Source organism: Eleutherodactylus coqui, chromosome 13 (assembly GCF_035609145.1).
Source record: "Eleutherodactylus coqui strain aEleCoq1 chromosome 13, aEleCoq1.hap1, whole genome shotgun sequence".
Classification (NCBI taxonomy): Eukaryota; Metazoa; Chordata; class Amphibia; order Anura; family Eleutherodactylidae; genus Eleutherodactylus; species Eleutherodactylus coqui.
This window is the reverse complement of record NC_089849.1, coordinates 69,889,295-69,915,196: the sequence shown is the minus strand read 5'-3', so window position 1 is coordinate 69,915,196 and position 25,902 is coordinate 69,889,295. Positions and strand designations below refer to the sequence as shown.

General features: G+C 43.5%; 1 protein-coding gene across 7 annotated transcripts in view; it reads right to left on the bottom strand.

The window, feature by feature from the left end:
• Window positions 1–3,606: 3,606 nt before the first annotated feature.
• Window positions 3,607–25,902, bottom strand: part of SLC16A5 (solute carrier family 16 member 5) — a 34,511-nt gene continuing 12,215 nt past the window's right edge. For all 7 annotated transcript variants that reach the window (XM_066587993.1, XM_066587997.1, XM_066587996.1 and 4 more), the window contains exons 3-5: window positions 19,174–19,317; window positions 14,765–15,577; window positions 3,607–8,529 (exon numbers count right to left, since the gene is read on the bottom strand). In XM_066587993.1, coding sequence (XP_066444090.1) covers window positions 8,306–8,529; window positions 14,765–15,577; window positions 19,174–19,317 — 1,181 coding nt within the window. In that variant the 3' untranslated portion in view covers window positions 3,607–8,305. The remainder of the gene's footprint in view (window positions 8,530–14,764; window positions 15,578–19,173; window positions 19,318–25,902) is intronic.

Below are 25,902 nucleotides of genomic sequence, written 5' to 3'. Positions count from 1 at the left end.
AAGCCTAGACGTGGAGGCTCTTTACAGCTCGATTCCCCATGACTTAAGGTTACGAGCCGCCTCGCATTTTCTGTCACAGAGAGGCATACGTTACCAGCTACATAATAAATTTATATTACAACTATTAAATTTCATACTGTCACACAACTATTTCCTCTTTGACAAGAAATTTTTCCACCAGCTCAGGGGCACCGCGATGGGGACATCTTGTGCCCCAACCTACGCAAATTTGCTCCTGGGGTGGTGGGAAGAGAAATGCGTGTTTTCTATTGAGAACACGGACTGGTCAAAACACATCTTGACCTGGATTCGCTACATTGACGATGTTTTGATACTCTAGACTGGCACTAAACCACAGTTCGAAGATTTCGTGAGATGGTTGAACAATAACGACCTGAATCTTAAATTCACGGCAGAAATAAAACAACCATAACGTTCTTGGACATAACCATCGAGATCCAACCGGATGGGAGAATCGCTACAAACCTCTATAGGAAAAAAACAGCCACCAACAGCTTGCTGTCGTGGGATAGCTACCATCCATATTCCCTCAGAAAAGGGATCCCCAAGGGACAATTCCTGAGGGTAAGACGAAATTGTTCAGAGGGGGATTCTTTCAACACGGAATGCCAGAAACTGAAAGAAAGATTTAAACGACGAAATTATCCAGTCCAGGTCCTTGACCAAGCCGAAGAACAGCACGCAACAGCGAGAGAAATAAACTTCTGACCCCCAAACAACGAGACAATACAGCAGAAATGCGTATAGTGGGGACATTCGATACAGGGCAAAAAGAGATCCTTGATATATTGAGGTCTTACTGGGATATTCTCCAGAATGACAGAGACCTAAAGACCTATATTCCAACCTATCCAAAAGTCACCTACCGGCGTGGTCGAATCATCAGGGATCACCTTGTTTAAAGCTATATGAAACCCACAAAACCACAAAATGACTGACTCTCCCGGTCCATCCCCGTAGGCACATTTGCATGCTCTAATTGCTTAGCATGCAAATATATGAAAAAGGGCAGCTCTTTTGAATCCACAACAACTGGTACTAAATACCAGATACGGGATTTCATTAATTGTCTGTCTACGAACGTAATTTACCTCGTTACATGCGTCTGACGAAAGCAATATATAGGCAAAACTCGGCAACAACTGCGATGCAGGGTTCTCGCACATTGGGAACATTGGGAGAAACGAAGTCACCTCAGTGGCGACTCATGTATGGAAGTTTCACGGTGGTGACCCGGACTGTCTTAAGTTTCAAGGAATAGAGATGATAAGATCAGATGGCAGAAGAGGAGATATGGACACCTTGCTCCTCCAAAAAGAAGCTGGGTGGATTTACCGGTGTGAAACTCTTCAGCCAGCGGGCTTAAACGAACAGTTGGCATTTAATTGTTTCCTCTAAAGAAGTATTGAATACAGTATTTGCCATACGTACGATTCCACAATTACGGTACAACACACGTTTCTTTCATTTTTTATCCTTATGACTCACTATATCATAATCAGTATATGGCTAATAACAGCGAAACAACACTTTATCAAGTATGGACTCAAATGATAATACGTAAAGTTGAAGCTAATAAAATTATTTTACTCCATTGGGATGCAAAACTAATAAGCATCAATCTCCCTGGTCCCTTCTACTTATTTTCTATTAAATATCGCTGTGTTATTGACTACTAGCCATAACTTAAATGTGAACTTTATGACACATTCGTACGGCAATTGCAATCATCAGTTTTGATGATGCAGCTGCACTTATTATTTATCCTACTATTCATAACATATGAGCAACGATGTCCCCCCCCCTCCTTGCAACATCTGCCTCTGGGCTGGACCGGTGTAGCAGCACCATCTCGGCCCCTGCCCCCTTCTGACGTCACCCATACCCATTGCATAGTGAGAATGGACATTAGTGCTTGGGGGCCGAACCTCGGGACTTCGCGTCATGTGCGCGATGACGCGGTTACGCCGTGGCGAAATGTCATGGCGTCATACGCTGATTTGGAACGCACTCCTGAGCAGCAAATGGATCGATGCGCACACGCCACGCCCGACGTGGGAACGTCACATATCCAGACGACACGGCGAACATGGCGGACACACCTCCCCCCGCCTATTACTGTGAAGATCCACTCACACATAGTGGTGAAACGCGTAGAGTCGTGTACTGTATATTAGGTAGACTATTTCTAAATTTAAGCAAACTACCGTTAAGAGCTATTCCACAAGCATATTGCGAGCTGTCATTGGTTAATAGGTAGACTATCACTGAACCCGAGTGAACTACCATATAAGAAGCTAAATTAGGAGCATATTGTTTAAGCCACAACAGGAGCATTACTTTTGACTATTGAAACAGTCATTAAGGAAATAAAATTTGGAACCCCAGTGCCTGGATGACTAAGTTTTTTCATAGTCTAGGAGACAATTTTAATCAAGGTCCCACCTGTAACGGCGACACTTGTAGTGTTAGTCAGAACTATTGACTATAAGACTTACCTGTAAGGTTATTCACTGCGGGTGGACTTAGGGTAATTACACCTATCAAACTGATACCCTATTGGTCACACTACAGTTTGCCATAGTGTTCACACCGAATAAGAGACCACTGTTAGTGGGATGAAATAGAGACAATGCCACTCTGAGACTATTCCTTAATTATAAACCGTGTGACATTCTCATCACGTCAATGATACGCTACTAAAACCATTAACGGGTGGTGACTGAACTTGTATGTGATATGTTCTAGTCTGTTCTTTATCTTTACTGTGATAGATATGTTATGAACATGCACAGGATAGGCTGATTTTTACTGTAATGCCAGGTACTATATATAAGAGACAGGCTCTATGGCAATGGTCTGCAACCATTAAAAGTGAAACTATAAGTCCTAGCATGCCATGCGAGTTTACATTTTCATGTCACACTGGGAATTATAGTTACACAACGGGTCAGGGACATCCTTCTAGCCCTGTTGAGATGAAAGGAGTCCCTGGAGATAAAAGGGGTTCCCCCAAGGCTTCCCTTTATCTCTCTCTCTGCAGTGAAGGGAAATCTCGCGGAGATACTATGTAGTACTGCTATAATAAGGGTTTTATTCACACCTCCATAATATGGTTTGATGAGGAAGTCATCAAGGACCAACATTAGGTATTAGAAAATAAGATTAGACATTACTGAGGGTGATCAATGAGTAGAACAAGTTGCCACGGGAGGTGGTGAGTTCTCCTTTGGTTGGACCCGATGACCCTGGAGGTCCCATCCAACTCTACGATTTTATGAGCCATAAATTTACTACAAAAATGGGATTGGATCAATTTTTGTGACATTACAAAGGTGAAAATAAGTCTTAAAGGTGTTGCAGTCAGTGGTCATGTATGGGCAGTTTCTTTCTCTGTACCATGCCTACTAGATGTTCAATGCTTGCACAAGACCTGTACTATCGGGTTTCTGCTTTGTCTATCCTTGTGCATGCACTGAGGGAGAGCAGCGGGATGTTAGGGAACTTGCACAGTCCACCCATAGTTTTGCAGACAGAGCCCATGGGGATAGTGAGACATCAAAAAAGTAAGCATTCAAAAACATATTAAAAAATACCCATTTTTATTGAATCGTATTATTCATGTGATAACAAAAGTATTTAAGCGATTGTATTTGTATGAAAACCTCTTTAAAGGGATTCTATCACCTTGTTTGTGAAATTTGATCTGAGCTGAGTCACTGAGGCGGGCAGTTCTGACTTCTCCCCACTTGCAGACTGACAGCTTTCTCCCCTTTTGTATGTGGGGAGGGAGCTGTCACTCTGCATATTGCGAGTGGGAAGAGGCCGCCTCCATAACTCGGAGCCAAGCTCAGAGTCAAACTTCTTCAACCTGGTGACAGAATCCCTTGAAGGCCAGTTTCAGATGACTGTTCTACAAACGCACCTGCACGCCTCTATTAAGATCCCCACGGCTCTACTGAACCAAAGTTATGTGCTTGATTCAGTACATTTGCAGCAGTTGCAGGTCTTAGATGTTAAAATATTGGCAAATTACAGCCATTTGAAACCCGGTACATTCGTTTGTTAGCTTACAACAGTGTTCAATTCGTCTTGTCTATAGAGGTTACAAAGAATGAGATGATACAGTCATAGGTGGGAATCTGAAGTGTCTATCATTTCTAATTAATCTCATCTTTATGAAGATGACAAATTAAAGTGCATTAAATTGTATCGCAATCATATTCATTGGTGAAGAGATATAACATTCATTGATCAACCTGCCTCAAATTATCTTTGGAAATATTGCAAAACAATCGCAGCAATACATAGTATAGGAATAAGAAAAGTCAGAAGAATGTGACTATAAGGATAAATTAATACAATATAACCTTCTTTTTGATAAATATAAGTGCTATCCCTGAAAACAGTAATAATATATTAATAATACAGTTCTCATAGTCACATCTAGTTTTCCTTCACAGGTTACTATATATTCCACTATGGAACACCATCAAACAGAGCGCCACCCCTCTACAGGTAAGGGCGGAAGGCAAAAAAGGAAAGCACCGAGTGCTGATTCGTTAATCCAGAAACTCTGCACCCCCAAGGGGTCCAAAGTCACCAACCCTTCCCCAAACTTTTTTCTTCTTTTATGAAGCAGTGATTTCTTTATCTTCACAAAGCCCATGATGGTAGTATACAATATAGAGATTACATGCAGTATTTGTAACAGGGTCCATTAAAAATGTGTTTAAAGGGCAACTCCAGCCAGGCATGAGAATCCTTTGTATGCCAGTCCTTAGAAGGAGACGTTATCCTATGAACTAATGATGGAGCAGTAATGTATTTCACATACTGTCATTAGGAGTTATATGGAATGGAAAAGTGGCAATCATTATTCAGAATTGTACTCAGAACTGTTGTCCCCTCCCTCAACCAGTCCTATATCATACTAAGCATATGACTCACTAATGAGTACATATTGTGCATTACAGAATCCGTACCTCGATCGAGGCACATTGGGTATGTATAATAATACCAGGTACATTCTGTGCCTAATAAAAGATGCCCAACAGAAATACTGATGTACATGTCCACCACAGATGCACATAGCTAGAACGCACTAGTGCATTGCATTACATGTGGCTGCTAAGTTCATATTGCATTATAAATCACATTAAAATTATTGGTAATGCAAATGTGTCAAGGAGTGCTAGAATAGTTCAGTATTAACCCTTTCCAATCCAATTTGTATCCTGGTTTTCCTAGGGGGCTTTCTCTTTTTCTGCCGTTATGCAACAGCGCTCTCTGCTGGCTAAAGCCAGTACTGCATGAGGTGACACGTTGAATAGGCTCCAAAAGCAGAGAGGCTGGCAATATACTGTAAGAGAACCTCGACGGACGTCTTCCAACATCGGAGCTGTACAGCCTTAAATCATAATGTCTTCAGACGTCAGACAGTGGATTAGAAAGGGTTAACATTTCTGTTTCATGTATATTACTGATGACATTGTGACTACATTTGTTATATACAAGAATACATACATTTCACATAATGCTTCGATTTCCTTTGGATGCAGATTTCATACATGAAAAGGGCTTACCCTGGATACAAAATTGATTGCCTTTCCTTATAGGCCATCAATATCACACTAGGGAGTCCGAGTCCTGACAACCCCATTCAGTCCAGCAAGTGCCGTATCCTCCTTCAGTGAGCTGATTGTCTGGACTCAGATCTGACACCAAGATGATATTGGTATCCTAAGAACAGGCCATCAGTTTTGTAGTCCTCGATAACCCCTTTAAGTGCTCTTTTATATTAATTTCTGTCTGCCAGTGCTTTCATATAAATAGATCTTGCTGTGTAAAATTGATTAACCTGAGTTATTTGTTGTGATAAGATACTTGTTGCTGTTTTGGGGTATTATTAAAGAAATTGTCTGGTTTACAAATCACATATGCAAATACCATGTTAGGCAGTTCTGAGTTAATAGGGGGGAATTGCCTCATTCAGCACCTTCATCAATCAGCCCAAGTGGAGAAGGGCTAATAAAAGTGTCTCTGTAGGACCCAATACGTTTGTACATTACATGGAAAGCCATTGATTTTAGTTACACCATGTAATGCTCAATTATCCCTGTGGAGGCATTGCAAAAGAACTTGACACTTGCTGCCAAGTTTCCCTGCAGATCAGAGGTGGTTATTGCAGCTCCCAGCACCTGAGCAGCTTGTGATAAGCTTATTTTCTAACAAAAAAAGGGATTGTTAAAAGCGGACAACCCCTTTTAAGGCTTAAAGGGGTTTTCCATGTAGAAACCCTGGATAACCTATCCTTAGGAGAGGTCATCAAAGGGACCTGCCGCATGGGATCTCCAGTGATCACCTGATCGCCTGGTTGGCTGTCAGTGCATCATAGTAGGCAGCATCAGAAGTGCCCTAGCTGGCTTCATTCCCATTGAAATAATTTTACACTTCTGCTGTCAACCCTGGAAGTGTAATAATTGGCTTCAGCTGCCATTGATTTCAATGGGAGTGAAGTCGCCTAGGCCACTTCCGGAGCCGTCTACTATGACACACGTCCAGCCCGCTACACTGACAGCCAGCTGGGCGATCGGGTGATTGCTAGGAATCCCATGCTCTGAGTCCCCAGAGATTAAGTGCCTGGAAAACCACTTTAAGGGCAGTAAGTATACTGCATATACGATGGATTATATAACAGCTGTACAACGTACATGACTGTACATGATTTTTTTTCTCTCTACAATAGAGGTAACTTCATTGACGTTTTGTAGCGAGAGACAAGTCTATAATTGAAGAGATCCTCTCACTGTGTTTTTGCAGCCGTCACTGAGAGCTCCATAAGGTAGTATATGTCACACTGATTACAGTGATATCTCTGCTGTGTATTGGTGCAGTAGTTTTGGAGAAACTTTCATTTAATCAGTAGTAGCCAGAAATAGGACTCATGGTGATTATCCGTTCAGTCAAAACCGACTTTCGGTTACTTTATGGATCATTGTTCTCCATGCTTTTCTATCCTTAACTGCTTTTAGTTCTTCCATGTCCATATTTGTATCCACCCTGATTGCGTCCTGCCAGCGTGTTCTTTGGCGTCCTCTTCTTCGGTGACTGAGCATCAATGTTGTTTCTAGAGAATTAGCTCACATGTGTCCAAAGTATGAGAGTCGCAGTTTGGTGATTTTGTCGTCTAGCGATATTTCTGGTTTGATACGCTCTAGGACCACCTTGTTGGTGACCTTTGCCGACCATGGTATACACAGGGAACAGGACTAGTCCTGCATATTTATAAGCTGCAGGCTGGCCACACCCACCCACCCTCCAGCCAATGATTGCAGCTCTCACTATGCACAGTAATAGGTGGACAGCTATCAATCAGTGGCTAGAGGACGGGGTGGGTGTATCCAGGACTACTTCAAGTAGAAGTGCATTTTCTGCTACTGATAAAAGACAAGTTTCTCAAAAAATACTGCACAGATACACACAGCAGACATATTACTGTAATCAGTGTACCATGTGCTGCCCTCATGGAAGTGATTCATCACCGGCGAAGCACACTGTCTGAAGCTTTCCATAGCATTGCTAGAATCATAGCGATTATCCGCTCGCGGGATTCAAATCGCAGCATGCTGCAATTCGCCGGGATTCTCTGCAGTGAGCCTATCTGTTAGATAGGCTCAGTGTGGAGAACCGTCAGCTGTCCCCTTTTCCCGCGGCAGAGATCTGCTGCGGGATATCGCTACGCCGGTGGACAGGCAGCCTAACAAGCTGAATATGATTCAGAATTACAGTACTTTCTGGCTAAGAGAATAACAGTTCCAATAATGCTGTGCTGTAATGGAAATTTGTAACGTTAAGTAAAATTGGCTAGTTTTGTGCGCAAAGCTCTGTACAATGGACATATGGGCTGTCTACACATTTGTTTAACTTTGCATAATTTTGTAACTCGGCCTGTAACGTTTATATGGACTTTATCCATTACAAGTGTCACCTTTATTTCAGCCACTTGGCTGGTGTCCACACTGATAACTTCAATGAGTTATCCTTCATTGCTCTTACACTTCATTTGCATAGTTTTGGTTCAACACTTCTAATTTTGGTAGAAAAACAAATACACAAACATGTTGACTTCCACAGAGAACAGGCTTTTCTTCAAGGCGTTTCACGTCCCAGCCCTGTGAACCAAAGTGCAGTGCAAAGTTTTCATAGATACTTCTGACCATCATAGACCTCAGTATCTATATTGTCCAGGTTGGTTCTTTTTCCATACTTCATAAATGGTCATTCATATTACAAAATCCTCTTGTTTTATTGGTGGGCGATAAATAATATTTTGGCGCTCAGCAGTCCCAGCAGTATCATTTTGGTTGCCAAGATTATTTTTACTCTTTCCTTCTTTTCTGTCAAGTATGAGAGATGACAAACACATGAAAAGTCCAGATGAGGTCACAGCAATACAGGTGAAGTAGAAAACTGGATTATATTGACCAGCGATGTCCACCATCCAACCTGTGGGATAAAAGCAGAATAACATAAGGGACATTAATAAATGTACTAATAGATATATACAGCTATCATAGATTAGCCTTATAGTATATTGAGGTATACCTACTTTGTATAAGTAAATTATTCATGTATTTACTACCTACGTCTTATTAGACCACAGTCTGGTGTTTGATAATATATCTATAAAAAACAGGTATAATAGTCCCTTTCTATGTAATGATTGCAAATTGACAAAAGTAGGATATTTTTTTAAAGGGGTTCTCCAGTTGCAAACTTTTGATGGCCTATGTGCAGGATAGGCCATTAACCCCTTAACAACCAGCCCATAGCCTTTTTACGTCCTGCCCAAGTGGGCTTTATTCTCTGAGGACGTAAAAACATGCGTCCTACAGAGAATAAAGCCCCGTGGGCACTGGACGTGACAGCTCCATGCTGTCGGTGCCCGCAGGTAGCCGACAGCATGAAGCTGTCATCCCGGGCTGCGGGCAGTCCCCCCCGGCATTGCGATCGGCGCTATCCAGTGGATAGCGCCGATCGCAATAAAGTGAAAAGAAAAGTTTAAAAAGTTAAAGATTCAGCTGCCCTGATGAATCAGATCCATCAGGGCAGCTGAAAGTACTCTCCCGGCTTCCCCGATGTCTGCTGCAGGTAAAAGGGTCCTCCGGGACCCGGCGCGGCTCTTCTGCGCATGCGCGCCAGACGAATGACGTCACGCGCATGCGCAGAAGACTGGGAACCCCGGTGAGTTTAAAATCTCCTGGTTCCTGGCTCCTGAAGGTAGCCGGGAATCAGGAGATGTCCCCGGGGACCGCGATCGCCGCTATCCAGTGGATAGCGGCTATCACGAAAAAGTTTAAAAAAAGTAAAAATAGCGCTAATTTCACCTCCCCTCATGGATCCGATCCATGAGGGGAGGTGAAAATACTCATCCCTGGTCCTCACCAGTGTCCCGGTCTTCCAGGACCTGAGTCCCCTTCTGCGCATGCGCGCCCGATGTCAATCATCGGGCGCGTGCACAGAGGGGCTCAGGACCCGGAAAATTTAAAATCCCTCTGCTCCTGGCTGCCATGTGTAGCCAGGAGCAGAGGGATGTCACTGGGGACATGATCACTGTCATCCAATGGATGACAGTGATCATGTAAAGTAAAAAAGTGTAAAAAGTAATAAAAAAAAAAAGTGTAAAAAAGTTTGAAAAAAAAGTTTGAAAAAGTAAAAAAAAGTTTAAAACGCTTACATTTCATCTCCCCTCATGGATCATATCCGTGAGGGAGGATGAAATTACGTACCTAAGGCCCTCGGATTTATCCGCGGACCTTACCACAGCTTCTGCACACGCGGAAGTTGCCAAAGTGGCAGACGCATGCGCAAAAGCCGTGGATTGCCAGTATAACTTAAAATCTCCCTGCTCTTGGCTACAAACTTAGCCAAGAGCCTGGAAATTTCACGGGGGCTGCGGTGAGCGGTTCCTGATCACGTGTTTGCCGTTATCCAATGGATAATGGCGATCACGTAAAAGTTAAAAAAAAAGTTAGTTTCATCTCCCCTCACCAATGCGATCGGTGAGAGGAGATTAAACTTTTTACCGGAGGCCTCCGCATTTGCAGCCCGATGCGATCCTCCTCGTGAACTTACCTGGATTCTGCACATGCGACCGCCGGCAAAACACCGGACACATGCGCAGGAGTCGGGGAGCCCAGGAAATTTAAAATCTTCCTGCTCCCAGCGCCTGGAGCGGTGACGGGTGGCCTCGTTGAGCGGTCCCCGGTCACGTGAGAAAAAGGTAGCGATCTAACATAGGTCAGTCTCACATGACCGGATAGGAATTACGGATTTCGCATGCATCTGATCCGCGGTAATACGCAGATCAATCGCATTGGATTACACAATTCCGCTCACATTAGTGGGTTGGAATTGTGTGATCCACCCGCAGAAAAGAGAACGCAGCAGGTTCTATTTTACTGCGGATATCCGCAGCATAGAGCCCATTGTGCTCCATGGTCATGGATATACCCACTGCCCATACACAACTACGTTGTATACGGGCTGCGGGTACCCGTGTCATCGCTAAGCGACGGTGCGGGAAATACAAACAAAAAAAAAATTTGTACTGCGAATGACCGCCTGTGTGAGTAGGCAGTTATGCGCAGTACATTACGCGGCCGTACGCAGGGTCACAGCCGGGATCACAGATGGGATCCGCTGCGGGCCTCCACAAGCGGATTCCGCCTACGGCTGCGTGAGCCCGGCGTTATTCAGACCGCTACCTGTAATACGCAATTTACAAGAAGCCCCGGGAACGCTCGCCTTCATGCAGTTCCAGGAGCAGCTTGTTGAGCGCCTTCTGTGTGAGACCGCCGCACCTCCGCAAGCTTAGGAAGACTCACGAAACGCCACTTTTTACACCCCATACCCGCTACTGAGCTCACGAAATACCCCCAAAAAGCATGAGAGGAGGGGGGATACCCGGTTTTATTGCCCCATGTGCCCATTCCAACCAGCCTCCGTAATTACCCCTGTCTTCGGAAATACCACACAGTTCACATTATTACTTTTATCTAAGATTTGGGGAAAGTCAAAAAGGGCGTGGAGGGGGGGGGGGTATTTTTAGGGAGCCAATTTTTATTCCGTACAAATGAGCAATGGGACCTTGAATTTATTCAATTGTGTCCTGCAATCCAACGGGAGCTCCTTCCATTATAGGCCTTGCCAAGGGTCCTGTAAGTAGATTAGGGCCACAGTGGGTATGTTTCTAAACACAGGACAAACGGGGGGTTTCCATTTTGGGGAGAACGTCTTCATTCCTATGTACGCTGTACAAAAAAAAAGTTTTTAAATTGAAAAAATTGCCAAAAAAATTGAAAATCGTTATGTTTTCCTTCCGCTTTGCTTAGATTCATTCAGATACTATGGGGTCAAAATACGCAGTACATCCCTAGATGAATTCGTTAAGGGGTCTAGTTTTCAAAATGGGGTCATTTGAGGGGGTTCCTTATCGTTTTGTCCGCCCAATGGCTCTATAAGTGGGCGATGGGACCTAGAATTTATTCAGTTGTACCCTGAAATCCACAATGGGTATATTTCTGAAAACAGCACAAACAGGAGTATCCATTTTGGGGTGCAAGTCTTCATTCATTTGTGTGCTGTACAAAAAAAGCTGTTTTTAAAGTGACAGAATTGCCAAAAAAATGAAAATCACAATTTTTTCCTTTTGCTTTGCTTGAATTCATTCAAAAACTGTGGCATCAAAATGGGCAGTAGACCCCTAGATAAATTCGTTAAGGGGTCTAGTTTTCAAAATGGGGTCATTTGTGGGGGTTCTCTATTGTTTTGGGCGCTCAAGAACTCTACAAGTGTGCTGTGGGGCCTAAAAGGTCTTCAAGTAAAATCTATGTTCTGAAAACCACCGATTACTCCTTTCATTTTGGGACCCGTTGTGCATGGGGACATAAGATTAGGGCCACAATGGGTATATTTCTGAAAACGACACAAACAGGGGTATCCATTTTGGGGTGCAAGTCTTCATTTATATGTGTGCTGTACAAAAAAAGCTGTTTTTAAAATGACAGAATTGCCAAAAAAACGAAAATCACAATTTTTTTCCTTTTGCTTTGCTTGAATTCATTCAAAAACCGTGGGGTCAAAATGGGCAGTACACCCCTAGATAAATTCATTAAGGGGTCTAGTTTTCAAAATGGGGTCATTTGTGGGGGTTTTCTATGGTTTTGGGTGCTCAAGAACTCTACATGTGTGCTATGAGGTCTAAAAGGACTTCAAGCAAAATCTATGTTCTGAAAGCCACCGATTACTCCTTTCATTTTGGGCCCCGTTCTGCCTCCAGACAGAAGATTAGGGCCACAATGGGTATGTTTCTGAGCACAGGACAAACAGGGGTATCCATTTTGGGGTGCACGTCTTCATTTATATGTGTGCTGTACAAAAAAAAGCTGTTTTTAAAATGACAGAATTGCCAAAAAAACAAAATCACAATTTTATCCTTTTGCTTTGTTTGAATTCATTCAAAAACCATGGGGTCAAAATATGCAGTACACCCCTAAATAAATTTGTTAAGGGGTCTTGTTTTCAAAATGGGGTCATTTGTGGTAGTTTTCTATGGCTTTGGGCGTTCAAGAACTCTACATGTGTGCTATGGGGCCTAAAACGCCTTCAAGCAAAGTTTCTGTTCTGAAAGACACTAACTACTCCTTTCATTTTGGGCCCCGTTGTGCACTCAGATAGAAGATTAGGGCCACATTGGGTATATTTTTGAACACAGGACAAACAGGGGGATCTATTTTGGGGTGTAAATCCTCATTTTCATGTAAACTATAGAAAAAAATATGTCTTTAAAATGACATATTTGCAAAAATATGAAATTTTAATTTTTCTCCTCTAAATTGAATTAATTCCTGAAAAAAAACTGTAGGGTCAAAATACTCACGACACCCCTCAGTGAATACATAAAGGGGTGTACTTTTTAAAATAGGGTCATTTGTGGGGGTATCTATTATTCTGACACTGATGAGCCTTTGCAAACTTGGCTTACTGCAGGAAAACAAAGTGTTCCTCAAAATGCTGAAAAGTATTGTTAAATTTGTACGTCTCCTAAATGGTTAAAAAAACATAAAATTTTTTCAAATGTGCATTCAGAATAAAGTAAATAGATGGAAAAGTATATCTTAGCAAAAGTTTGTACAGTATGTTTGCACATATTTGATATATTACATTTGAAAATGTGAAAAAACGATATTTTTTTCAAAATGTTCCCAATATTGGCACTTTTAATAAATATACACAAATTATATTGGACTATTTTCACCACCTAAATGAAGTACAACATGTGGCGAAAAAACAATGTCAGAATCACTTGGATATGCAAAACCTTTACGGAGCTATTCTATGTTAAAGTACACATGTCAGATTTCCAAAATTTGGCCTGGTCATTAAGGCGCAAACAGGCTTGGTCACTAAGGGGTTAATAGTAGATCAGCAGGGGTCTGCTGCCATGGATCCTGATGATCAGCTGCTTACCTTACTCATGCACTGAGCTGATTTCTACAGGAAGCAGACAGCTCCATTCCCGCAGCAGTAGCCAGGCTTCGTATCACAGACCAAGATCCCAGTGAAGTGAATGGAAACTTCACCTGTAATACCAAGCTTGGCAACTGCATTGGAAACGGAGCTGTCTACTTTCTGCAGAAATCAGCTCAGTGCATGAATGCACTGGTCCAGGAAACAGCAGATTGACAGGGCCTTTGGCAGCAGATACCTGCCGATCTACTATTGATGACCTATCCTAACGATGGGCCATCAGTAGTTTACAACTGGAAAACCCTTTTAATTCCATTGGAATATTAACTAATTACAAGGTTTATTCACCAAAGAGGAGCTGCTCTTGGGTTGGTGGAAATAACAGCCTAACTTCAGCTTACCCTTTCCTACAGGAATGTGAACCTGCACAGGACTGCTTCTCTATATAAATGCAGCAATGTATAAAAGTGAAGTAAACAGCCAGAAAGTAATACAGTACTTATTCTATGAAAGGAATGATGTAGGTCTCTCTTTCCCAGAATGGAAGGGTGTGATGGTACACATCAGCAGGACTCCATTTTTACTTTTGCTATGGGCATCCTCTGCCATATGTATATCACTTAGAGCCCTACCAGGGGCATAACTAAAGGCTCAGGGGCCCGGGTGCAAAAGTTCAGCTGGGCCCCCCATCTCTTGCCCCAGGAATGTAACTTGAAGCTTGTGGGTCCCCATGCAAAATCTGTAACAGTGCTCCCAATTATAATGCTTTATTCATAGTACTGTGCTCCCTATTTGGAGAAAAGTGGCCTTATGGGCCCCCCAAGGGTCCTGGGCCCGGGTGCAACTGCATCCTCTGCATCCCTTATAGTTACCGCTGCACTGAACGATTATCTTTCAAAGTCTCGCTGGATCACAGGAATCTGAATAATAATTGTTCAGTATAAATGCCTGCACAATCTCAACAATGAATGAATTCGTTCATCGTTCTGATTGTGCAGGCATAAGAAAATCAAACAATGATCTGCCTATGTAACCAGGCAGTCATTCACTTATAAATGACTGCCTGTTTACTGTGAATGGAGATGGGCGGGCTAGACCAATCCCTGGCACTTCCCACCTCCAGTCACTGAGCAATGATTGCTCCCGTGTAAAAGCAGTTGCGTGATTATTACTGTGACAGCTGTCTAGTTGGCATTCAGTTTTTGCTTACCTGCCAATGGTGGTCCTATCAAGATTGTTACACTTTCCAGGATGGTAAAAAGTCCAAAAGCTCCAGGAAATCGCTTCATACCAACTGTATCCATCAGTACTTGGAATAAAAGGGATCCAATTACACTCATAGAGATGCCATACAGGATGCAATAAACAATAAGGCCTGTGAAGGACATAAAAGATACGCACACCAGGTTGCTAAGTCCATTCACAATTACTGCCCCGCTAAATAAGTAAATCAGCTTCCCAGAGAATATTTGCTTTTGGGACACAAGTCCGGCTACTGGACGTGCAAAAATATTGATGAAGCCAATTAGAGCGAGCAAAAGTGCAGCTGTTGATTCATCTATGCCACTGCTGGTAGCATATGGCACCAAGTAGAAAAGAGGCAAGACAAAGCCGAAAACCATCCAGGTGACACCTATTGTATAAATCTGATATCTTCTATGATGAAGTAGTAGATCGAAAGCTATGTATCTTTTTATGCCTTTAGCATGTTCCATTTCTTGAACACCATTGTTTACTCCATTGGCTTTTGGCGAAGATCCATCTTTATTAGGGGTGGCTGGTAGAGCTTTAACTGGCCTCATTATAGCACCACATACGCAACAGTTGAGCAACACCCCACCAAAGATCATAAAGGAACCTCTCCATCCCATTATCTGCGAGAGGTGCTGAGATGCAATAGGCCAGAGAGCCATGCCTATTGAAGCTCCTGTGGAGGCAATAGCATTGGCCAAAGTCCGACGCTTGACAAAGTAGTAACCAAGTACCGTGACTGCTGCTTGGAAGCTGAAACAAAGTCCTAAGCCTGTGTGGAAAAAAAAACAGATTACTTCATTATATATGTATACACCCTTAAGGCAGCTTCAGACGGCCGTATATCGGCTGGGTTCACTGCTCCCAGCTCTTCCAGCCTCCTCCCCCTGCAGAGAGACACTGTATATCGGCCCGGCGTGAAAACCCGGCTGATATACGGTCGTCTGAATAAGCCCTTACAAGAATACTGCCTACTCCTTGAGAAAAAAGCAAGCAGGTAAGAATAATGCTTTCATGGCTCACTAGTAAGTCAGTGCTAAGGTTAACCATGATTAAGCCTGATGAAGAGGCCTAATTAGCCTCATAAGCTAAAGGCCCTTTTACATGGCACGATTTTCGTTCTGGTCGTTCAAAAACCTACGCCCATGCAGGATTTTGAACGTTAGTCATCCAGTGTAAAAGCATGCAGAAACTGAATGACTGGCATGAATCGTCCAGTCATTCGGTTTTAAGCATGCTTAAAATCTTGAACGACGATCGTTCAGCGTAAACAGCAGCCAATCAGTACTGAACGACCGCTGCTTTCAGTGAATGGAGAGGGGCGGGGAGAGAACTCTCCTCCAGCTGCTCCGCCTCCCTGCTGGCTGCGCTGTGGGCGATCCAGCGATACTCGCCCCTGTGTAAGAGCACAGGAGCGAGTATCCACAGGATGTGTTGTGCATCGTTTGCCTCACACTTGTCCCATGTAAAAGGGCCTTTACACTGTTATAATCGTCATTTTATTTGTTAGCCATCAAAAGGTATAATATCCAACAGTCCCTTGTGCCTTCTCTTGGTTGATACTGAGAAGGCATTGGATCATGTGAGCTGGGCATTTCTTGAGGCTACACTGAGAAAAATGGAACTGGGCAGTAGATTAATAAGTTGGATAGTGGCCCTATATAACAATCCCACAGCACAGGTCTGGGTAAACTGGAAGCTCTTTAACCCGATCAATATCGTAACTGGTATGACCCTGTATGTCCTGGTTATGGGAGGATCACATCAAATACCTGGCGATTTTCCTTTCTCCTAACCCAGAAAAATTATCGAATTTGAATTCTGAGCTCATGTTCCCCTCTATAACAAAAGAAATTTAAAAAGGTGTCACCCGCTGACCCTCTCGTGGTTTGGTAGAATTAATACCATTAAAACGAATTCTCTCCCTAAACTCCTTTACCCTTTTTCAACACTGCCCATAGAATTCCCGCTAAATTACTTTATTAAACTTCGAAAGGCAGTGACATGCTTTGTATGGGGAGGGTTTAGGGTGCGTCTCAGCTACACATTGCTTACTCAGTGAAAGGAGAAAGGTGAGGCAGGTTTACCAGATCTGTTCCTCTATTACAGATCTGCGATCTGTTAGGTTGTTTTAGACCTAGTGCACGGAGGGGTTTAATTGGAACAAAGCTCTGTCCCGGGCCGAGTTCAGGGACATTTTTGGTTAAGGGGAGGATTGGGATGGCGGGGCATCAGGGTTTCCCCTTTCATGAGCTCCCTCCTGAAGATTTGGGATGGTTTTGTGCATTGGAGCGACCTGATAACTGTACTGGGGTCTTGGACGCCTCTGATAGGGAACCCAGATTTCCTTCAGGGAGACTCAGGACTATCACTTTTAAACAGATTGGGGGTTTAGTTACCGAGAGACCAGGACCTGGTCAATGATGACGGACTCTTACCACGTAACACAATTTTGGATAAGAGGGACCTTTGGCAGGTGCGTGGTTCAAATACCTCCAGCTAGGCCATTGCATACAAGCTCTGGGACCAACCTCAGTCTAACTATACCATCTACCCCCTTTTAGGAGATGTGTGAGGGTCCTCGCCGGCCAAAGGGGAAGATCTCTATGGTCCATAGTATATTAGTAGCTGGAGAGGACTGGGATTTGGGGAGGGGAATCTGGAAGTCTTGGGAAAAAGAATTGGGACGAACTTTGGCTGAGTGGGAATAGGCCAAGGCCTTGTGCTTAACTCACAAGATGAAGGCATCTGGAAATCATCAAGAGTTGAACTATAAATTTATTACAAGGTGGTATCGCAGCCCAGCTCATCTAGCTAGATATTACCTGGGAACTTCTGACCTGTGTTAGATATGCATGGGAGGGTCAGGTACACTCGCACATATATGGTGGTCTTGTTCTCCTATTTCTGGAGTTTGGAAGGAGATTGAGGATCTATATAATGTTTTGAATCAGAGTTTTCTGACACTACCTCCTGAAATTGCTCTACTACCAATCTTGCCGCGGCCCATCGGAACTAGCAAGAGCAATATTTTCAGATTTTTCCTCCTGGCTATAAGAACAGTGATTCCTCGACTCTGGAGATCTGAGGGCTCCCTAACAAGATTGAACTGGGTAATGCTTTGGATAAAATAGGCAGTATGGAGGAGTTGGTATTATTGTATCTTGTCACTACTGTAAGTGTGGGTGGTGACAAGATACAGGCTGCTTTACAGCCTGGGCACTCCCACAGTTTTTAATTGGCTGCAGGGCTGCCTCCCCCTGCTTGGGCTCTCAGGTCCTGGCACTCGCTAAGTGAGGCTGCCGGGCGGCACAGCGGCTTCTTGACAACGCCAACCTCAACTCCCCTCCAGCCTCCCACGCCCCCACTCACCCCCCCTACCGCCGCCACCGCACCCTCACTCTCCCTCACTGTCACCCACAACTGTCCCCTAACCCTCCAGCCTTCCTCTGTATCCTTCCACGCAGCGTCCCCCTCTCTCACTGTCACCCAGCACTGTTCTGTGCAGTCTTACTGCAGTGTCCCCACTACCCTCTTGTCTTCCCCACAGCCTCCTCGTCCCCCTTCCTCACTCTCACCCAGCGATGTGCTGTCGAGTTCCCCATGCCACGCCGCCACTCTCTGGTTCCATGTGCTGCTCATGCAGGGAGGCCCCCAGGGAAGACACTGTCGCCGCCGAAAAAGAAGCCGCTGTGCCGTTGGGGAAGCCGCTATAAGTAAGTGCCAGGACCTGAGAGCCCAAGCAGGGGGGGCAAGTTACGTTTTAAGGAGTCAAATCAATGAAGGTGTATATGCTTAGTTCTCTTGATTCCTATGCCACAGAGAAGTGTTCTATTGCAATGCTTGTATCGTACAAAGTCTCTAATAAAAATAAATTTTGAATTAAAAAAGCTATCATATCCACAAGATTATTTTGTTTCTCTTACTGGGAGCAGTAACACTTTAAACTGATTGTCTACCTTTTTTTCAAAAGTTTTTCTTTTATCTCGGTAGGCCTAAAATGGTTACTTTCAGAATCTAGCTTTATTGTCACCTGGGATCTGTTTTCTGTTACCTAGTTTCTCTTACAGACCGGTAGGAACTATTAGGGGCTGATCCAGGGATTAGTCTGATTGCCATTAGGGAGTCGGGAAGGAATTTTTTCTCCGAAAGGGCTAATTGGCTCCTGCCTCTTGGGGTTTTTTGCCTTCCTCTGGATCAACAAGGAGGTTCAACAGGCTGGACTAGATGGACATTGTCTTTATTCGGCCTTACATACTATGTTACTCTGTGTGCATGAAATCTTACAAAGACATATTACGACAGTACTTTTTTGACTTAAAAACTAAATCTCATCATAGAAATCCTCCATTATGAAGCACAACTCACCACCAATAATTCCAGCGCTTAGGTACAGGTGAATTATAGTCTGAGAGAAGGAGCTGGTGACCATGCCAATTCCACATAAGAGACCACCAACCATTACTGATACTCGGCAGCCAAATCTTTCTACCATAATGCTGCATAATGGACCTGCATAAGAAAAAAGCAAGAAAAGAATAAAGACTCGGTGTTGGTGATAGAGGTTTCATCACTTGTTATTGCAGGTTGTGTAAGATTTATACCTGTAAAACCAACTGGAATTTCTGGTTTAATAACCCAATTAAAAGATTTCTCTCTTTGGAATTATATAGTTGCCTACTTAAATTCCATCATCTCCCTTTTATACCACCAGCTGTAATCCCATAAAGGAATGTGCATTATAATGTCTTTATGTAATTGTATACAGCACCTCTCTCCGTAAACTGGTGGTATACTTGCCATGACCCAGCATTTATGTATGTTCAAACAAGCTTAAATACAAGATAGCCTTATGCTGCAATTTTCTATATTAACCCCTTAAAGTACCTGAATTAACTTTTATCACCTATCCACAATATAGGTAATAAAAGTCTGATCAGTTTTGGTCTCAATGCTGAGATCTCCAAGGATCCCGAGAAAGGCAGCCCAGCGTCCCCCTTTTCGTGTCACTGCAGAGATGCTTCTCCCATCCTCAGTCATGTCAGATTGAATGCGGCGATGTCCACGCATATGCGCTCACGCAGCATTGTGCATGCGCTGCCTCCACTCTATTCAATCTCCTCCTCACTTCAGGGAGTGCAGTAAGCCTGCAATGAGGAGAAGATGGGGACATGGTTCCCCACTAAGGATGAGCGAGTATACTCGCTAAAGCACTACTCGTTCGAGTAATGTGCCTTAGCCGAGTATCTCCCCGCTCGTCCTTAAAGATTCGGGGACCGCAGCGGAGCGGGGAGCTGCGGGGGAGAGCGGGGAGGAACGGAGGAGAGATCACTCTCTCCCGCCCGCTCTCCCCTGCTCCCCGCCGCAACTCACCTGTCAGCTGCGGCGGTTCCCGAATCTTCAGGGACGAGCAGGGAGATACTCGGCTAAGGCACATTACTCGAGCGAGTAGTGCTTTAGCGAGTATACTCGCTCATCCATATTTATTGGTGGGGGTCTCTGAAGTGAGACACCTACCAATCAAACTTCTATCACCTATCCTATGGCTAGGTGATAAAAGTTAATTCTCACTACAGCCCTGGTTCTTTGCTCCCCCTGAGGACGCCACAAGGCGAAACATGTCGGGGTGGCTATAGATTAGGTTTTAATAGGGTTTTGGTGGTGCTGACTTATTAATTTCCACATAGGCTTTTGAAAGTTGGCCATCCAGGCCAACATGATACTGGTTGTTGACTGCTGGTCACATTTCATTGCCACCACCATTTGCCCCTTTATTTTAAATATCATTGGATGTTATTTCTGTCTTTTTTTGAATAATGAAGTATTTATAGTATATTTTAGGGGATATTACCTATGGGTATTTTTTTCCTTTGGCAATTAGAATTGTATTCTGGTGCAAAAATTAAGATGCGTCACTATTTGTTTTTTGTTTTTACATCCCTACTTTCAAAAAATCATAACCTTAATACATGTTTACCTTGACAGAGCTGTATGAGGGCTTGATTTATGTTGGAAAAGTTGTATTTTTTAATGGTACCATTTAACGTGCCATAGATTGTATTGAAAAACCTTTAAAAAAAATACTAAGTATGGTGAAATGGAAAGAAACCCAAATTGTGCCTTACTTTATGGTGTCATGCTTTTATGGCATTTATGCGTGGGGAAAAATGTGTGAACTTTATTCCTTGGGTCAGTACGATTTCCAGATTTTTTTATTATGTTTTATTGCTTTTAAAATGTATGAAACTTTTAAAAAAGATTGCAACATTCTGACTACTATAACTTTTTTATTTTTCCATCAATAGAGCAGCATGATGGCATGTTTTTTGTGGGGTATGCATTACATTCTTGATCACTTCTATTAGATTTTTTGTGTGTGAACACTCCCTTACTCCCCTGCAATTCTGGCATTCCTTTTTTTTTTTTTACCTTCCAGCGTTCACTGCGTGTGCTCAATTTTGATTGCAGCTGACAATTGCAGCCGTTTCCCACTATGGATGGCGTTTGCTCATACATGTAAAGCATTTCATGTGAACCCCTTCCATGATCACTGGCGTAACTATATGGCATGCAGGGGATGCGGTTGCACCCGGGCCCAGGAGCTTTAGGGGGCCCATAAGGCCTCTCTTCTCCATTTAGGGTGCCCAGTACTATGAATAAAGCATTCTAGTTGGGGGCCCTCTTACAGATTTTTCATTGGGACCCAGGAGCTTCGATTTATGCCTCTGTGTTAAGGGGTTAAGAGAAGTTGGAGGCCCCAAGATAAACTTTTTCACCTGGGCCTATGAGTCTTTAGCTACACCCCTGTCCATGACATATATGTACATGATGAGGCAAGAAGAGGTTTATTAGTCTGATACAATATAAATATTACAAATCCTAGCATGTTATGTGTAACAGATAGATTAAATGATTTTACAGTTACATCACACTTAAAGGGAACCTGTCACATTTCCGCAGCACCACAAACTAAGTTATGTTGCTGCTACGGGACGTGACAGGGAGTGTTTTTTTTATACTCATCCGCTCCCGCGATCCAGCAGTGTCCTCCTTTCAAATCCCGGTAGCGCTCCATGCATGCGCTCTCCCATAGGCTCATATAGAAAAACGTGCACACAGGATTCTAAGAAGAGTCAGATTTGCATGTGCCGCTGGGACTTCAGAGGAAGACGCCACTGGTGAAAAACTACAGCACCCGGCTCCCTTTTACCTTCCCCAATAGCACCATAACTTATCTTGGTGCTGTGGTGGTGTGACGGGTTTCCTTTAAAAGCAATTCACTATGTGGCCATAAGTGGTATAATAAGGCTTTGTTGCGGAGCTTCTCCAAGCAGGTTTGAACTTGCCCACCAGAAAAATAGAACCTCATTTGGAGCAGCTGACTTTGGAATAAATTATTTCGCACTAGTGAAGATGTGTCCTCTGTGTATAATTATAACAAGCTTATCATGCACGTAACCATGGATGTTTACATGTTCTGTATAGATAGAGCATGGGCTAAGGAACCGTTCTTCAAGACTGTCTCCTAGCCTTGGCCATTCTATGAAAACAACAAGATACATGACCGAGGTTATAGATCTAGATTCTAGATCAGAAGTCACAGGGCTGATACTTTAAGATAACACTCAAGATGAAACAAAGCTATTGAGAAACCATATCCTAAATAGATTAATGATTTCGTACAATGAAAGCACTTCCCATGCTCGATACTATGCATAATCGTTGCCATTGTTTATTGTTCTCTGCGTATCTTTCTGTGTCAGGATAAGGTGCTCTGAAAAGGAGCTAGCTTTAAAAAGCTCGATACTTTGCCTTTTGCCATATTTTTGCTGCCATATATGATAAAATCCATAGAAAGGGTTATTCCAATCACAGTAAATGAAGACATATGTTTGGCTGCATTAACACTGCAGGACCTTCACGGTTTCTTTGGTTAATGACATTCAGTGAATGGGACGTACTATAATTCCCTGCATGGCTGGGAACACCAACGTGCAGGAAAAACTTTGAAGGTTGACTTTGAACCCTTCATTCTCAGGATTGTGGCGTCCTTGGCACCTGGGGATCAACGATTAGAAATGATGGCATACCTAGCAATATGTCATCACTTTCTGTGATTGGACTATCCCTTTAAATCTTATCTATTTTTTACATAGTATTGATCACACTTGATCTGGTTATGTTTGTGGGCGTTGTGTGTCTACAGCCTTCTGTCCCTCCCTTCAAATTGTGATAATTATCATTTATCATTTGCTCTAGAGTTTGTCCTTCAATTGGCTAAGGCTGGCTGCGCACGAAGGAGTCTGATTCCGCATTCGGGAGTCCGCAGCAGAATCCAGGATCCGTGCATATCTGTTTTAATCTGTTTTGCGGATGGCTGTAGCGAGCTGCCATCGGACATGCGCAGTACAGATTTTTTTTTTTCCTCGAAACTCTGTTTTTCCTGCGCCATCGCAGCGGGTACCCATGGCCTATCGGCAGTGTCAATTGCGGATGGGCCACGGGTCAGACAGCTTCCATTGACTTTAATGGCAGCCGTCCGCGCGTAATCTGGACAATAGAACATGCTGTGATTTAATTTCCGCAAGCAGGAATTGCAATCTCTGTCCGCTCGTGTGACCGGACATGCAAATGTTCTATTGTTGTAATAGGTGCAAAATGCCGCGGATGGTCCAATTCTGCAATTCAAATACGGTTATTTGCAGCCGGCCTAAAAAACAGAAATAACATGCATATGAAAAATAGATTTATCACTGTTTCTGGTAAACAGAACCTTATCATTGTTATTGTAGCAGCAAAATAGATTATTAAAAGGACAATTAAAGAAGCACTTAGTTTTAGTTTAGTTTTGTTTTTCTTTTCTCCTCATTAAGGCCCAGTGTCCACGGGTGGACTTGAATTGCGGAATCTGAGCAGGGCACCTGCACTGACAATCCATAGTACTAGCCGCCCATAGAGAAACATGGGCATCTGCAGTTGGATTAAAGCATGCAGATTTGTTTTGTGAACCTTTTGAGTAAAGGCCCATTTACACAGAGCGATGATCACTCAAAGATCGCTCAAAGACAGTTTGGGTGACAGTTTTGAGCGATCATTTTGTGCAAACTATTAAATAGCTATTCAGCTACTTAATAGCAATTTAGTGTGTAAATGAAGCCTTTAGCTGAAAGCAGTTAATAGCCCGAGGGCTCTTATCTGCATTCAGTTCCTTTGTTCTCCGATGGTAAACAATGCTATCAGCACTACCTGTGGAGAACTACTGATAAGGCTAAATGACGATTTTTAGTTTGGCCTGAATTTAACGATCAGCTAACCGTGCTCGAAAAGTGCACGATGGCCGCGCGTTCAGACGCAACGATTATCGCTCAAGCGATCGCTTCTTTGTGATTTTTGAGCAATCATCGCTCCATGTGAATGGGCCTTTAAAAACAAAACCCTCTGCTGCATATGTGCGGTGCCGCGTCATCCGGCGCTTCCGCACACATTCGCAATGAAGAAGATAGAAGACCCAGATGGGTAAGCAGCAGACCCGCAGTGTCCTCGGCCACGGGCAAGGTCAGATTCCGCTGCAGGCTCCCGCATGCGTAATCCGATCCACCCGTAGACATGAGGCCTTAACATGTACCTCAGGCATTCTTTTACTCCGCGCTTTATGGAAGGGACATCAGCTTCAAGCACCGGTACATCACCTTACCCCACATTCATAAGCCAAATTCTAGAGGTCTGCTGTGTAGACCAGAAGTGAGTCTCTCTTTGCACGTCTGTAAGAGCCTGGATGGGAATCTCATAAATTTGCAAATGGTCATAAAGGGCATAGTTTCTCCTCAGAGAGAGCACTTAGAAGGTGTGAGGAGACTTATAAGGCCATCCATGCTCCTCTGGGAAATTTATGCAAATGATGGAACAATGCCTCTACAGCGCCACCTGTTAGAAGGCAGCATTCTTGCAAGTCAACGTCAGATCTTTTAACAAGCCTTGTAACAATGACTGAGAATAGAAGCCAATAAAAGAGTCGTCCACAGAAGGACAAGATAACCCTGTACAGACAGGCTGGTCGCCTGACATAGGAATAATCAAAGTCACAAGGCAACTGGGTTTTACAGCAGCCTCTGTACAGTATTAAATCACTGTGTAGCCCAAGCATAGACATATTGATTATTGGTAATGATCGACCTGTATGAATGGTTTGTTACTTAATAATAATAATGTGTTAGGGAACTTAATGGTAAATCGCTATGCATTTATACACAGGTGTAACCTGAAGCTCCTGGGCCCCAATACAAAACCTGTAACAGGGCCCCCAACTATAACGCTTTATTCATACTACTAGGCTTACTATATAGAGAAGAAAGGCCTTATGGGCCCCCTAAGGGTCTTGGGCCCTTATAGTTACGTCCCTGCATTTATAGTAGCATACTGTAGTATGTATTATGTAATTCCTATGACTTGAGAAAGCACTGTAGTAGTATTATAGTTTATTCATGTCCTCAGAAGTTTGTCCTAGCAGCCCCTTGATATTATTCCTTACAACCTCACCCATTCATTAAACACTCACACTCCTTGAACCCTAATGAACTTCATATCTCTACATACACAGATACCGGCTGTTGACGGACTTATGCAACCTTTTATGTTTCCAACGTGCTTTATATAAAAGGCGGCTGGGCAAGCACTGTTCCCTCTTGTGTCACCCCTATTTCTTCACAGATTGTAAGTAGAGATGAGCGAGCATACTCGGTAAGGCGATATACTCGAGAGAGCATCGACTTTTTCGAGTACCTGCTGGCTTGTTCTTGAAGATTGGGGGTGGGGGAGGGGGGCGCGGGGGTGAGCGGGGGGTTGCAGAGGGGTTCGGGAGGGAGAGTGAGAGGGATCTCTCTCACTCTCCCCCTCGCTGCCCCGTGCCGCCCCTGACCCCCGCGCCCCCCCTGCCCAAATTTTGCATGTACATGTGCCCTCTGAATGTAAAGTGCTACAGCATATGTTGACGCTACATCAACTAAAATTATTATTATTTCAGGAAATTACTTTTTGCCTAAACTGGCTTTTGGTGGAGATTTTGGGTTAATTCTAGTGAAGAATAGACTTTTTTCTTTT